General features: G+C 38.5%; 1 protein-coding gene across 1 annotated transcript in view; it reads left to right on the top strand.

Moving 5' to 3' along the window:
- Positions 1–17028, top strand: part of CARMIL1 (capping protein regulator and myosin 1 linker 1) — a 303970-nt gene that overhangs the window by 256978 nt on the left and 29964 nt on the right. Inside the window, 1 exon segment of the mRNA XM_070360729.1 lies at positions 277–426. Coding sequence (XP_070216830.1) covers positions 277–426 — 150 coding nt within the window.

The following is a 17028-nucleotide window of genomic DNA, read 5'->3' on the forward strand; positions in this document are numbered from 1 at the left end:
GAAAACAAAAATATGTGCCTACTTGGTGCATATCTACATGAACATGGCAAAGATATATGAATTACCTTTCAAGTAAAGTCTCAAAAGATGTTTGGAAGGAGGTTTTGTCATTTCTTGTTTAAAATACTTCACCTTCCAAAGAAAGAGGATAAGAGGTAACTTAACTCCAGCATGAATTTATCGAGTTGCCATTAACCAGGTGTAGACGTTATTCTTCACAGCGCCCTCTTATGGAAGGTATCTGCTGGAATTCAGTTGGTTGTCTTGACTCTCTAGGCTGACCATTTCAGCAGACGTGGCAAGACCCTTCTTCAGCAAGATTCCTTGGAGATGGAGCTTGCTGAGGAGAAGCCGGTTAAACGCTCCATCATCACGGTGGAGGAGCTCACGGAGATAGAGCGTTTGGAAGATCTAGATACCTGTATGGTAAGACACAGCCTTTGGCCACACCATTATCTGCTTCACTGGATTTTCTACTGTCTTTAAAAAAAAAAAAAAAAATCTCACCTTTACAAACCAGACCAAATAAAACTTCCCCGCAAAGACAATTCTTTCAAGAACTTGTTGCTGTACAGGGTCTGCTCTACTAATGAAGCTGATAAAGCTTAAGCCTTCAGCTTCCCACGAAGGGCCTCTCACTTTATTTGTAATTTTGTAAAACTTTTCTTAAAGCGTACCCCTACCCACCCAACCACCCCCCACCTCCTCCCAAAAAAGAAAAATGGTGAAAATTGCAGTGCACATAAAAATTGGATATCTGTCGCTGTAGCCATGGTGGGACAAAATTCCTAAATTAGGAGAAATCATTTATTTACCTTTTAAGAGTCATTTGTGACAGGAAAATATCTTTAAATAAATAAGCCTTCAACAAAAATGTGGGGAAGGTGATTATCTCTTTGTTGGTCTTATAGGTTTTCATTTTTTTTTAATGTCCTACTTCTTCTTGTTTTTTCTTTACATAATTTTGGGGTACACTCTTAGATCTGCATTTCCCGTTTAGTTCCTATTCTCTGTCATTGACTTGATATATTTTAGAAGCTGGAATATGATGCGTTTGCTCAGTGCATCCATCTGGCTATAAAGCTAGAGTATTCAGTTTTATGATATCTCATTTTTCTGGGGACAGTTTGATGTCACTTCTTATGTTATTATTGTAAACTTTGTGTTGTTAGTATATTTCTCATTTTACCATTCAAATAGTTGTATACACCTCTGTATTCAGTATGTTTTCATTCTCCATATTTAGTGTTTTTATGTTTTACTAATATACTCATTTTTAGTAATTTCTTATAATCCAAGAGGGTGTTGGTGAGACTGGGTTTGGTCTACTTATGTGCCCAAATGTTTCTACATCAGCTTCTGATTTTAGTAATTTTTCAATGTAGCCATCGTAAAGGAATCATGAGTGCATGCTAAGTTGCTTCAGTCATGTCTGACTCTTTGTGGCCCCATGGACTGCAGCCCACCAGACTCCTCTCCTCTGTCCATGGGACCTTCCAGACAATAATTCTAGAGTGGGTTGCTATTTCCTTCTCTAGGGGATCTTCCCGACCCAGAGATTGAACCTGGCTCTTCTGCATTGGCAGGCAAATTCTTTACCACTGAGCCACCTGGGCTTCCATATAAACTATTGTTATCATCTTTTAAAATCTGTGAATAAAATAGTTAAATGCCTTCCAGATAAAACCTTACGATATACAAGGAGACTGGCAAAAAAAAGCCTAAAATATATCTTAGATTTCAAGTTACATTCTAGTGTAACTAAAGATGATAAATAATTTTCCATTTAACTGTATAAATATATAAATATATTTCGTCTATGTGGAGGGAATTGCACCAAGTTTTTTAAAAATTGCTTGTCTAGTATAAAACATTAATAAGTATTTTAAATTTTGTTTACATTTTGAGGCAATAGATACTATGTTATCATAGGGTAATTATTCTAGAAAGCTCTTTGCTGTTGTTTAGTCACTAAGTCATGTCTGACTCTTTTGGGACACCATAGACTGCAGCCTGCCAGGCTTCTCTGTCCATGGGATTTCCCAGCTTAGGCTAACCCTAAAAGAAAAGGAGTTTAATAGGAAAAATATTTGAATTAAAAATTAACTCTACATATCATGTTTCCAGCCAAAATTATCTGGTTCTGTGTGAGTTGGAAAGGGATATAGGGAACATGAGTTAGTAAAATGTGTGTTGTTGAGTTTAGAAGTTATGTGGTTTTGGATGATGAAGTATTGGTTAAGAAAGATTGGCTTAGCTCCTGTAAGGATGGTTTTAAATTGTATAAGTTTGGTTTTTGTTTGATGATTAATTTGCTTTTGTTACTTGAAAGGAAAAGAAGTTGTTCTCCTTAAGTAAAGTGGGTGGGGTGAGGGTGGGGGAATAGGATCATTTTTTAAAATTTAATTTTATTGAGATACAGTTTTTAAAATTTAATTTTATTGAGATACAATTGATTTAACATTGTATTAGCTTTAGGGATATAACCTAATGATTCAATATATGTATATATTGTGGGATCATTATCACAGGTTTAGTTGACATCATCTCCACATATAGTTATAATTTTTTTCCTTGTGATGAGAACTTTTACAATCTATTCTATTAGCAACTTTCAAATATGCAATTCAGTATTGTTAACCATAGTCACTATGCTCTCTCTACTTTGTATCACCAGGACTTATAACTGGAAGTTTGTTTGTACTTAAAAAAAAACACACCCCAGATGCATGACCACCATGAGGACCACAGGGCAAGGCATACCCAGTCCTGAGTTGCTTTCATTTTCTAGGAACGGTCTGGTTGCCATGACACAGAAAGAGGCAGGAGTAGATAGAGATCTCTTTGTCCTTCACTCTAAGGATGATCCAAGTTAGAAGGGCGGTATTTTCTTGATTCAGGTGGCTGGGAGGCAAGCAGGTAGGGCCATTCCTGCCATAAGCGCCTGTTGAATCCTAGGACCAGAAACAGGGCCTGTGGTGTGGAGTATCTTGTTGAGACAAGGCAGAGCTCTCTATAAAGAAAACAAATACTTGGGCAGAATTTTTAAGCCATAAAAATAGCATTTTTTTCCAGTTCTAAAAATTATGTCTTTAATCATTGTTTTAACAAGGCTAATGAATTGGTAAGTAGCCAAAAACCAGAGCTAAGTTTGGTGTTGTTTAATGAAAAAGAACATTTTTGTGTAGAAAGTGCAAGTCAATGGATTTTGTGCTGTAAAGATTTCCTTTCTACTCTCAGCCTAACCTTTGGGTCTAAGCCACCCAAAGATACTCCCGTTTTCACAGTGGCAATTAACCCCAGGTGCAAGGATCAGTATTCTAAAGAAAATCAACTTGCTAAGCTCTGGAATTCTTACCCTGAACCTGTGAGTGGTACAAACTCCCAGCTGATTGGAAAAGAGTAGAGCATTAGATTTACCTTTTTAAATTGTATGTACTTCCACCTTTCATAATCAAAGAAACAAATCATTTTTGTTTATCATTGACATCTACCACCAAATATTTCAAGTTGTGATCCTTGTGTAGTGCCACTGGGGGGAAAAAAATGAAGTATGTACTGTAAAGGCAGAGGCATTGAATTGGTGATGCTTTTCTAAATGAGCCTGTACATTTTCTTTGGCAGCATTTAGATAGATCTTAAGTGATCCAGGAAGTTGGGACACAAGAAAAACTGTTGGATAGAAAATTCTCAGAAGCATCTAAGTGCAAGCCTACAACCTTTCCACCATGGAATTATACGTTCCTGGCAGGTAGAAATTGTGCCACACATGGAGCTAGAGCACTGGTGAATGTGACTGCTCTGGGAGATGCTGTAACTTTATTACCTACAATGTTTGTTTGTAGCCCACAGGCCTGAGATATTCCCCCCAGGACATTCCAAAGTAACTGCCTCATCACCAGCCTTCTGCTTATAGTTAAGAGACTGTTAACGGATCCTGGCATTTTCTGTTTGTGATGTTCATGATATCTACTACATCTATTTTTGAACATTTCTTTAACAGACATAGTGGAGATTCTGGGCATCTCTCACTCTTTTTTTTCCCCCCCCTCTTCCTGGGTATCTTTATGTTGTCTTCCATTTCTCCCTGGTCCAAAAGTCAATTCCATTTCAGTGTGTAAGTCTCTTTAAAGAACCAATAGTTATCATCACACTAGGGAAGGTTCAGAGCTGTAAATTAAACGTTGGAATGCATATTATAGTTTAAGGATTGTCTTCATGGAGATGGAAGCAATGATTGATCTCTTAGAAGGAATTTCTTCACTTAGTCAACACCTATTAAACTTACACTTTGAGGGCTGAAATAGAGATTGAATGACTTGATGAGGCCTGTTGTCTGTGGGGAGGATGACTGAGAGCTTCTAATCAATCTTAACTTCATAAAATCGAAGAAAAAGGCTGTTTAAACAAAATGGCAGAAAGAAGAATCATTTCTTAAAACTCAGTCTCTAAATAATTCATTTTTTTCCTTTTAACTAGAAAGAAATGAAGAGATAATTTAGTTTACCTGGTGGGGAGGAGGGACGGGTAGAACAAGAACTATAGAATAACTTGAAGAATTTTTCAACCTGTGTCCATTCTCATAGTCCCAGAGATTGTGATAACCCTTTAACTCCAGAATCACATGACTTGAAAAATCTTCCTATTTATTTATTTTGCACTCACCTAGCACCTGTGACATGCTAGGCACTGAACTCCTTATTAATAGTAGCCAGCTTAATTCTCACGACAGCCTGTGAATGATAGGTGGTGTTAATATCTTCTGTTTAACAGATGAGGAGGCTTAGGCATGAAAACATTAACTTGGTCGAGGTGATCTAAGGTCACCCTGGAGCAGGCCATGTGGGATTGCACGTTCAACCAATCTGTTGTAATCTATATATTGATTTCATATCTATATTTCTCACAATCAGAATTAAATTCCAAGCTAGATTTAAATAGACTGCATTGTTTTATACAAAATATCTGCTTACTGATTCTATACTAAATTAATATGTGAACAGAAACAGTGAAAAATGTGTGTCATTTCACCATAAATGTAAGCTTATAGTTTTTAAACATTACTGGAAACAACTGTGTCAAAAATCTGACTCTCAGTTGTTATCCAGTTGTGAGAAATGAATCTGTGCACTTTTGGCTTACCTTGAACATTCTGTGCCTCGCCATGTGTAATTTTGTTGGTGACGGTGATTAATTAGTTTTCCTATACGCGCCTTATCATTTCAGCACACACGCCTTGTGTGTTAAGCTGAAATGTGTATTTACTTAGAATCTTTATTGTCCGTAGACCATCTGTTCTTTCCCTGCCATCAGGTCCTCTTAGGAAATCACTACTTCCCATCGTATTTTTCAACTGTGTTGTCATTGGCCTTTGGGGGTATTAAGGGATACAGTTCTCCTTCTACTGATTGGCAATCTCTACATGTTTAATTTGTTGCTATATATAGTTTCCTACCTTAAAAAATTGCAGAAGTTTTAGGTTTCAGATGATGTGCCAAGTGGTGAAGAGCCAGTGTCTTCTCCTTAGGCAGAACTAGCTCACTAATTGTATGTGCTTCTTTCAATTATTTTAATGAGTGTCATACGCATTTTAAATCAAAATATATTCATACAGAGGAACAGGTAGTCTGCTTACTGCTCTTTCCTAGGAAAACAATTTTAAAAGGCTTGAATTGTTACAGAATGCATCTTGTGAATCCTTGCTCCAATGACAAAATGGCAGTTATTTTCCCTTAACATTCAGCCTCAAATATCCATATATAATTTTAAGCTTTTTAGCATAGATTAATATTCAATGAATATCCATTTGTCTTGGTCAACATGCCATTTTGTTTTTAAGCAAATCACCTCATTTTCATGTACCTGCAGTTGTTAATTGAACTAATCCATTAGCAGTGTTGCCAAGCACAGACTATTAAGTCAATATCTCATTTAAAATGAGTTGCTCTGATGTTGTGCACAGAAGGTCGTTCAAGTCCTAGTTGTTTCCTTTTATAATTTTACTTTATTCTGTCCTTTTCATAGTGATACCACTTTGGGGAAATGGAGGCTTAGCTTTTTAACTACTAGAAGGCAATGTATGAAAACCTCTTAATTTCCAGACTTTAAACTTCAGCACTGTGATACCATTTGTGGTAGTGGTGGTGGTGGTTTAGTGGCTAAGTTGTGTCCGACTGTTGTGACCGCATGAACTGTAGACCACCAGGCTCCTCTGCCATGGGGTTCTCCAGGCAAGAATACTGGAGTGGGTTGCCATTTCCTTCTCCAGGGGATCTTCCCGACCCAGGAATTGAACCTGGGTCTCCTGCATTGCAGGCAGATTCTTTCCCAACTGAGCTATCTGTATAATCCAGCTAAAATATATGTTTCTTAAAGTTTCTAGTAGTTTTTGGGGACAACCCTTTGAGGAAATGCCAGAAGCACATTCTAGATCTCATTCCTTCAGGCCTGAGGTCTAGAAGGGCCTGCACAGAGATACAGGTGTGGTGCCTCGGAGGGTCTCTGTAGACTCGGCCCCTTTGTTTCCTATTGTTTTGGGTCTTACAGCATTGCTTTTACTGTGGTGCTTCCGCATCATGTCAGTGACTTTCATGAAGGGCAGCTTTAATAAATACCCCTGTAAAACTCATTACCTCATGTGCTCTTTATACCATCTGTACCACTGTTGTGGGCACTGTTCAGTTTCATCCTGATACCTTGTTGCACATCTATGCAGAAGAAATTGCAGGTCTTTGTCAAGAGGAGTGAAAACCCGGAGCCATTAGTTTGCTGTGTTGGATAGACGCAGTGAATTTTGCTATGACTTGTGCCTGCCTTTTGCTCTGTAAGTTGAGAGACTCAGAGCCCAGTGTGTGTTGACCTATTTAAAAGGGTTCTGAGCCTAAAGAAGTATAGGTTGTTGTATTCAACCTTAATTCTGGCTTCATTTTCTCCTTTCTTTATCCTAGTTTACTCATTAAAAACATGGAGCCTCCCTGGTGTGGTCCAGTCACTAAGAATCTGCGCTTCCATTGCAAGGGGGCACATGTTCAATCTCTGGTCGGGGAACTAAGATCCCATATGCTGCTACAGCCAAGAAATAAAAGCAAAGCAACTACAAAAAAAAAAAAAAAAAAAAACAACAACTTGCTGTTCTGCATGAGCCTCAGCTCCCTTTTGGATTGAGGTGAAGTGAAGTCACTCAGTCGTGTCTGACTCTTGGCGACCCCATGGACTGTAGCCTACCAGGCTCCTCCATCCATGGGATTTTCCAGGCAAAAGTACTGGAGTGGGGTGCCATTTCCTTCTCCAGGATTGAGGTGGCTTTCCATTAACACAGTGAAATGTGAGATATGGTAGGAAAGGGCTCTGATAGGAATGTGCAGGTTGCTATGGAAGCACAGAAAAGGGGTGCCCCGCCCAGCTTGGGGGAGGGGTGTTGTCAAGGAAGGTTTCCAGGAGGAATTTCTAAGCATCATGCTTGGCACATAATAGGCCCTTAGTAACTGGTGATATAATAAGAGATGGTATTTGAAGAAGTTGGCTGGGAGGAAAATAAGTAAGTAAATTTAGCAGAGAGAAGAACACGCACAGAGTCTCGGAGTGAGGAGACAGCATCACGATCTGAGAAACTATTGTGGGATTATGGTATGATGGGAATAAAGGGTGGCAGAGAGGAGAGCTGAGGCGGCTGGAAGCCATATTGTAAAGAGCCTTACGGAGCTCGCTAAGGGTTTACTTGTTTATATATTATGTATTTATTTTTAAGGCAATACTGAAGATGAGACGTGTGGGAGAAAGGGCAGATTTTGGCGGAAAAGACATTAGTGAGTTGTGTTTTGATCGTGTTGAGGATGAAGCGTCTGCAAGGCCCTGCTGAGACGTCCACTAGGGAGTCCTAGAGGCATCTCTGGGCCTCAGTAGCCAGGGCTGAGTTGGTAGGTGAGCCACGCAGAGCCTTGGCACGGAGGCACTCACCAGACACTGTCCCTCAGCTGATTGCTGTCCCTTCAGCTCTGTAGGCACTTTTCTTTTCCTACATTCATGACATTTACCTCAATTTACCGTGAGCTACAGATGTGTATATTCATCTGGCTATTGGTCATCTCAGTTGTATGTCCACTGTCTGTCTAAAACAGAACAGAACCTCTGAGGTTCTGTTAATGAGAATGTTATAGGTTGTGTCAGTGATCCAAGCTCTCTGAAAACTGTATAGGAAAACAAGGAGAAAACCATGTACCTATTGTGTCATGCGCTGTGCTTTGTCTCAGCAGCCACATCTGGTTAACTGTTTTAACCCATTTTTCAGATGAGAATCTCAGAGCTTAGAGGCGTTATTACACTTGCCCCATATTATCCTGCTGGTTTAAGGGTAGTCAGAGAGGAGGGCTCAACTCCAAATGACCCAGTTTCTAAGCCCTCACCCTCTCTGCTGCATCCCTGGTCTTCAGGACAGACCAGGTCACTAGAAGGAAAGGTCCAGGGAGGGTTGTGTTGGGGAAGCGCCTTTTCATGGAAGGTTTCCACCAAGAGAGAGTTAGGTGTTTGGTGTCTCTGACTGCAGGCTAGTCTGTCCTTTCAGGATTTTACTTTTCCTCTTAGTGAACTGGGAGGGATTCTAGTGTATGGTAGCAAATCCACACCTCTTCAAACACTAGGGCAAGCAGTGACTAGAGTTGTAGGTGTCTGAACTGATGGGAACAAGCAGCACAAAGAAAAGAGGGCTTCTGCCTCTGGAAGCGGCATACAGAGAACACACATCAGAGAACTGATGATCACCATCAGTTCAGTCCTGCCTACTCAGACCATGCTGCTGGCCTTAACTTTCAAGTGGACAGTTTTCCGTCTTGACTAGGAAAATTGGAGGGTTAGCCAAATACCTCCTGAAAATCAAGGCTTGCTAAGGAGGGAATGAGTGGGATGGAATGTTTTGGGCTGAAATCTGGGAATGACAGAAGTGACTTAAAATCTAAGGTGGGTAAGGAAGGAAAAGGAGCACAGAACTCAGCCTCAGACTTTGGATTATCTAAGTAGAAGTTGGCTAGACTCGAGAGCCTCAGTGACTTAATCTCTTAATTAATTCTAGTGATAGTTTAGAAACACTAATTGGGGTTGGCATGAGTTAATCTTCATTCTTTAGCTCATGTGTGGAAATTCAGAGAGGAAAGTGAAAAGTGAATGTCACTCAGTCCTGTCCAACTCTTGTGGCCCTGTGAATAGTCCATGGAATTCTCCAGGCCAGAATACCGGAGTGGGGTAGCCTTTCCCTTCTGCAGGGGATCTCCCGACCCAGGGATCAAACCCAGGTCTCTCGCATTGCAGGTGGATTCTTTACCAGCTGAGCCACAGGGCAAGCCCAAGAACACTGGAGTGGATAGCCATTTTCTTCTCCAGCGGATCTTCCTGACCCAGAAATCGAACCTGGGTCTCCTGCATTGCAGGCAAATTCTTTACCAACTGAGCTATCAGGGGAGCCCTATCCAAGTACTCAGTCTCCCTAAATGTACCTCAGGGGAAACCACTGTCGCTGCTGGAATTTGATATGAAGGATTTCTCATCTCAGGACTGAGGGGAAACCTTTATCACAAGCCTATTCTTTAGTGAAATCAAAATATAAAGTATGTGGTTTAAATATATATATGCCTGTGTGTGTGCTGAAGAAAATCATTCTGCACTTCATATTGAAAATCACACTTGGAAATGAGACCAAAAATTTAACTTCCATGCTCCACATAAGACTGCATTTCAAAATAATGAATCTGCAATTTAGAGAGTGTTACTTCGAGAATCCATTCAGAAGGGATGGTAATCAGAGTAGTTAAACTGAGCATGTTCCAAGTCAGAACAGATTTTTCAGAGTTTGAGTGGTAATAAGTCTTCTTTACCTGAAGTTCTATTTAAATCGAAGGGTTAAGAGTTTCCTTCCTTCTATCCATCCATCCATCCATGCGATCCAGTGAGAACCAGACCTCCTGATTACTGATTGATGACTACAGCCCTCCAGTCAGAATCTTCTCAGGGTTTGAGATCCTCCTCTAAAATCACCATCCATTCTTTTTACCTGGTGCTACTGGAGTTTACCTGACTCAGGTTTTTTAAAGCAGTAAGGCAAATTATTGTAGGATTTAACCTGGTTTGTGGTGGTTAGACTTAGTGTTAAGTATTTTTGTCGTCTACCTGGAGCTGATGTTCTGGGTACAGAGCAAATGCATTACATTAAGCATTTTAAGCTTATTTTGATTATTCGTCATGATGTCACTGAGCTGGTATCCATTCTGAAGGAGAGCATTTTTCTCCTGTATTCCTCATTCTTGCCTTCCATTATGATGTGGATTTTCCAAAAATCTAAACTTAAAATACCTCTTTTAAGTATAATACTCAGAGGGGTTTTCCTCCATAGTTTATTCTTTTACAATAAAGATCATTTGAAAGTATTATTCAGCTTTTTATGACTATTGGAATAACATTATGGTTAATGGGTGCAATTAAGTACCTAAGGTATTTTCCCACTTTCTCTCTTATAATGCTATAAGGGGCACGTACCAGATGCTTGTGTTAATAAGCACTGTGCTTCTGTGCCCATCAGTGCTAACACTTGGTCTCCAGGTAAGAGATTTGCTTCAAATTGGTATCAGGTGGTTTCATTCTTTGGCCTACTGTTAAGAAAAATGTATCAAATTATATCCATTTTCTAAAGAAAACATTCAAGTGTGAAATTTCACTTCCCCATCAGTTGTAAGATTAGTTAAATGAATAAGTGAGGTTGTTTCCTATTTCCAGGAGAAAACATGACAAAAGATAAAGATTTAATTTTCTTACATTGAAAAAAAAATTGTGCAGATCTAGAAAATAAGGAAATGAAACACATTCATTTAAAAATAGTACTTGACGGTCATCTTCACAGCAGTTTCTCATCAGTACAGCTCCCTGAATTGTTTTTAACATCATGAGGCCATTTTAACTTTTATATGAAATGAAATTCGGGATATAAAAGTTAATGAGTGTGATGTGAATAGCTGGATTTAATACCACGTTCAGTAGGAAATGTGGCGCCTCAGTAAATCTCTACACATCCTTCCTCCTTTTGTCCATTGATTTATTGCAGTTCTCTCAGAGTTATGGCTTCTGTATACTGACTCTTCCTAGATATTAAAGATTGTTGCTCTCCAGCAGTCATCATAGGAAGGATTAGGTATCTCATTTTCTCAGTAAGATTTTATACCGCCTCAAACTTTAACAAGTAGACATGCATAAAAATTGCTTTTTAAACCAGAGACGTGATGATACTGTTTGGTTAGATGTTTGAGGGTATATATTAATAATGACTGAGTTTGGGTTTCCCTGAACATTGACGCATCTGACAATCTGGTAGGACATATTTAATTTTTATAATCTAGTTCATTAAACAGGGATTACCCTTATCCATTTTTAAAGTGCACAGGAAAGCACAAGATGACACTAGGCTATCTTGAATCAAAAAGCAAGCAGTGGCTCAAACCCAAATCATTGCAAAGGATACAAAATCCAGATCAAAATGGCTTCTGCTGGGATACTCCCTGCAACAAAAATAATGACAGTAATAGTTTAGGATACTTTGAATTAAAGTTTATGGTAATACTAAGAAAAGAAGAGAGGATGGTACAGAGGATTTAGAAAAGGGAAATTTGATGCTTACAGAGGAATGGCACCTAAAATGTAGGGATAATGTTAAAAGTAGAAAGTGACAATTTTATAGCTCCGTTTGTATTCCTTCGTTCAGGCCAGGATTGTCAGTGGGGTTTACAAATGGGCTCATCTGCATAAATTGAAAGTATCACCTTGTAGAATTAATATTAACTATCAAGAGACAAAGTACCTTTACAAAATACCAAGGTACAAGGTACCTTGACACTGGAAGAGTCGGGAGGTTCCCGCCCTACTGAAGTGATCAAATTTAGTGTCACTAACAGCGGAACAACTTGACCTGGGTACCACCTGTTGTCATTCAGTCATTCACAGGATCATTCATCTGGCATTTGTGTTTAAAAAAAAAAAATTTCATCTACCTGAATCTAATTGTGGGGAACAAGCAGACAAATATTGAATGTGGGAGAGTCTGTGAAACAATTGGCCTAAATTCTTCCAGAAAGTCAGTGTCATGAAATTGGTTTGCATTTGCTTGTTTAACAGGCATTTAGATTGTTCCCAGCTTTTGCTGTTCTAAGGGTAGTGCTTAGGAGTGCTCCCTCTCCCCTCAGTTTTTCTCCTTGGGAATAGAAGAATGAAAAAATGTTACTGTTACTAACATTCATAATCTCTGCCAGTTATTGAAGGGGGCATTGACTGGCACTTACATGCCAGGCTATGTGCTAAACACTTTATATTCATTATGTTATTTAATCTTCACAACTGTTTATTTCACAAACTAGAAAACTAGGTCTGGGTTTGCCAAAACCTTGGCCAAAGTTCCCCTTTGGCGATTAAAGTTCCATGATGCGAGTTCAGTTCTCGGATGATAGCATCTTGAGCATGAGATGCGCTCTTGGGAAGGGTGACCTCTCTGTACTCACTAGTCTTCCCCTTGCCCTGATGGGGAGACACTGAAGTCAGTACAGGTAAATGAGTTCCAAAAGCTATGCAGAAGGAGTGGAAAACTGATGGTTTTTATTCCTTTGAAAAGCTGACATGTCTGTTGCTATGGTTTCCCTCTTCATAGACACATTTTTTTGCTTGCCTGTCATTTTAGAAGTTGAACCAATGGAAAGGTTCCTCACCTTCACTTATAATGATCTTTAGGGGCATAATTGGGACAGAGCACTTGTCATGTTGAATTAACCTTTCACATAGAGGAAGTCTAAAATTACCTATGGGGCTTAACCATCAGCTATAACTCTTGTACTATGTATCCAGTGTCACGCCTGTTAGGAAGCTTTTGAGGGGATGTATAATTAAGACACGGAGAAGGTGATGGCACCCCACCCAATACTCCTGCCTGGAAAATCCCATGGACAGAGGAGCCTGGTGGGCTGCAGTCCATGGGGTCACGAAGAGTCGGACATGACTGAGAGACTTCACTTTCACTTTTCACTTTCATGCATTGGAGAAGGCAATGGTAACCCACTCCAGTGTTCTTGCCTGGAGAATCCCAGGGATGGGGGAGCCTGGTGGGCTGCCATCTATGGGGTCGCACAGAGTTGGACACAATTGAAGTGACTTGGCAGCAGTAGCAGCAGCAGCAGCATAGTTAAGACAGGGGCAAGAATCTTTATTTTGGCCAACTCAGGAATATTTGAAAATACATTTTTACCTTTTCTCCTTTCATTCAGCAAGGATGTTTTCAATCTAATTCAAGTTATCATAAAATGAGGTATATTTGAAGAATGCTGCCTAAAAAAATAGGAAATCAGAAGTCTGAGGATTGAGACTTTTTTGGGATCTTGCTGATGGAAGCCTTTCTGATAAACAATACTGATGATGATAATAATAATGGTGGTGATGGTTATGGGGAGCTTTTTGTGTACCACCCAACTGTTTGCATTTGCAAGTTCAGGAGTCCTGTATTTTCATCCAGCTGCATGTTGAAAACAACTGACAAACACAGAAGTGAGCCCTAGGTTGATGGACTAGGTGTTTTTAGGAAATTTGGAAAAGATTCCTCCCATCTTCATACGTGGTTTTCATAAAGCCTGATATGCTGCAACAGGACTTTTTGGGTTTTGTTACTTTTTTAAAAATTCTTTTATAAAATTTCAGAATGCTAAGATGCCCTAATGACTATTAGTAATGATGACCAATGAGGTTTTAAAATTATTTGAGAGAGTTAATGTGAAATGTAAAGTGACCTAAATTCACACTAAGGTATAAGGTACTGTCAATGTTAATGACACTTTAGGTAGGTAACTGTGAAACCCTGGCATCAGATTCTTGCCTAAAATGCTTTGGTGACTGAGGGGGAGAGAGAACTCAAAGTTGCTGCCTCACAGTGGGCAGGATATAATGATGTAAGGACACCCCCAAGAAGGGAGGTTTTCACGTACCTGTGGGCACACTGTCCCCACCTTGTTGCTGGGACCAGCCCTGTGGCTTAAGAACCAAACCCTGCATGGCATTTGCTAATGTTCATCCAGCATTCTGTCCACCACATGCCTTTGGAGATACAATGTCTCCATTTCCCAAATGGGATTAATACCTTACAGGGTTGGTAGATGGCATTTTGCACGCACTTAGCAAGAGGTAATATCTCTAAGATTTTCTGCAGTTTTCAAGCTGTAATTATGTTATGAAGAGCTTATGAGCAGCTATGCTTATGAAAAGCTAGCCTCACGCTAATGATAGTTTGGCTTCATTCTTGCCTCATTCCTTTGCTATGAAGGCTTTTTATGTAGCTTTTCTGTTTGTGTATGGTGTCTCTCCCTCCCCCTTGTAATGCTGCTGCTTTATCTCTCTTCCATTCATATTTTTTTTCCTTTCTTTTTGCTGCATGGAGACTCTCTGCTGTACAAGTGTAAGTATTTTTTGGTGGCTCTGCAGATTCTGGCTGTATTAGTTTACATTCTTGTGCTCCATTTGCTTCCGTGCTGCCTGGCTGATCTCCCAGCAGACTGTAGTGTCGTCATCCATCTGTGGATCCGGAATAAAACAGGCAGCAATTTAGAGACAAGATTGGATTTTACAAGATGGTTCAGCTTCGCAAAACAGGCAGTGAATTTAAAAATATTCTCAGGGATGTGCCTGAAAGCAAGCAGAGTGTTGATGAAGAGGGTATGAACATTGAAAAGGAGAAAAGTGCTTATTCCATTCATGTTTTTAAAAAATAAACCATAAGTACTTAGACTTCTAGGGTTTAAATTTCTAATTCTTGTCATATTACTTGTTTTCCAGATTAGTAGAAAATTGGCATCATAATACCTTCTTGTAACAGAAAAATTTTACTGATCTACTTTACAACTTAAAAAATTTTTCTTTTTAACCTCAAGGTAAAGAGAAGTAATTCAGGATTCTTGAGCTTGGAGTAAGAGTGTTTTTTAAATTATTCTTTGCACAAACTTGGTAAAATAAACACAGAAACTACTCCATCTTATTTTTCTGGTGATAGAGACAATTTAACTCTCATTAAAAAAAATTGGTATGTCTAAGAATTATGTGTTAAATATGAGTTTAACAGGAAAAATATGTGATGGTGTTTATAAGGTTCTAACAGTAATCCTTAACTTATAGTAAAAGTGGGTATTGAATTCCATGGAGAATAGGTATAAATCCATTATAAAAATTGAATCAAATGAGTAAGATTTCCAAGCAGTATAGGTATTGTGCTGCTTTTTTTAGATGCTTTGAGAATAGAGCCATTCATTTCATTCACTGCCTGCCACCATGGGGATTTATTGATATTTACAATGTCAGAATAAGTCTATGTTTAGAGTCTTCCTTCTAAATTACATCAAAAGGGTTTAACACATTGTTCCTTGTTAAACACAAGTTTAACAAACTTGTTCATATTTCCCGCAGATGTAAACATTGAAAATTGCTTATTACTCTTAAAATTCACTTTTAAAGACAAAGTAATTTTGTCTGGGCCTGAAGTAATAGTTGGCAGTGTTAATCCTAAATTAATTTGTGAAGGATCCATTAGGCGTGTATGTACCTCTTCTGCTTCCACTGTTGATCCCCTTTATTTGTTGGGCACTTTGTGATTTTTCTGATCAGAAAATACTTAGGCACTGATAAATGTCCAGGAACGGTAAATGAGGACTAAGAAATAGTTTGAGAAAAGTAGCCCTTTTATTTTGGTCCAAAAACTGAAGAGAGTAAATGTAAATCTGGATGGTAAAACCAGATTTTTTTTTTTTTTCCAGGATTCAATTCATCTAACCAATAGGTGTGAGGAGGAGGAGGCAAGGGTACATAGAAACCATGTTTCTGGAGAAACATACAATATGTGTTCCTAAATGTACACTTAGGTGGATAATTATAGCTCATTCTTATATTCCTCTTGTTTTAGTTTATATGTAATAGAACCTTAGGAATAAGCCAGTAAGATTCAGCAAGTCCATATTGTCCATTAAACTGTTAAGGAAGAAACAATTACAAAGAAAATAAAGAAAAATATGTAGAAATAAAATTCCTTTTTTTGCTTGTTATACTTAAACCCATATTTATTCTTTTTCATGAAAGAAAGAGATGGTAAGAGTTCATCCATCAGAAGAAACGTATAAAATCAGGTTGTATTCTTAACATCAATTGTAGAAACCAGCCTGATTGTAAGCCCTGCACATTTGAGCAAAAGGCCATCAGCCTTGTCCAAACATGGCAGAAAGTTAGAACTGACAAATGTGTCAAATATAAAGAGTTTTATGCAAAATGCAATGGAAGTTATATTCTCTTGTAAAGAGCATATGAAATAAAGCAATGAAAATGCATTAGAATGCATGCTTCTGATATTCAAATTTCATAGACTAGGTTTTGAGGCATTGCAAAGCTAGACCAAGAAAGGCAAACTGGTTCCTTTGATTAATGTCAACCATCAGAAATCCTAATGATGATTTTGTATGTTTCTCAATATGTCTATAAAATTAGATTGGGTTGAATGACCACTTATAGATAGGCATCAGTTTGTAAATGAGTTTCTATCTTTGCTATCTAATGTATATGTATTCTTATATGTAATTCCATATTTCTTTTATATATTTAAAAATTATGATATATTTGAAATGTCATTGTTATGTTTTGCATGTATTCAGTATTCATTATAAAAGCTAAATGGGGAAACTGATCCAGATTATTTTTGCCCACAAATTCTCTTATAAATATAATCAAGAGTCAGAGAAAAATATTGGAAGACGTCTCCATGCTATGCATTTTTAAAGTACTTTCCTATTTATCTGTGACTATGTAAGTGAATTGGCTGGAAACTATATCCCAATCTACTTCTTGATCCTTCTGCCTATCAAGGTTGTGCACAAAGTGGATAGAATACTAAAGAAGTTTACATGACTAAATACAGCATGTATTTTGGTAGTTTGTGTCTCCTTCAAAATTATTTTTAGAGATTTCACTTAAGAATAGACTAGTGAG

This window comes from Bos mutus, chromosome 23 (assembly GCF_027580195.1).
Source record: "Bos mutus isolate GX-2022 chromosome 23, NWIPB_WYAK_1.1, whole genome shotgun sequence".
Lineage (NCBI taxonomy): Eukaryota > Metazoa > Chordata > Mammalia > Artiodactyla > Bovidae > Bos > Bos mutus.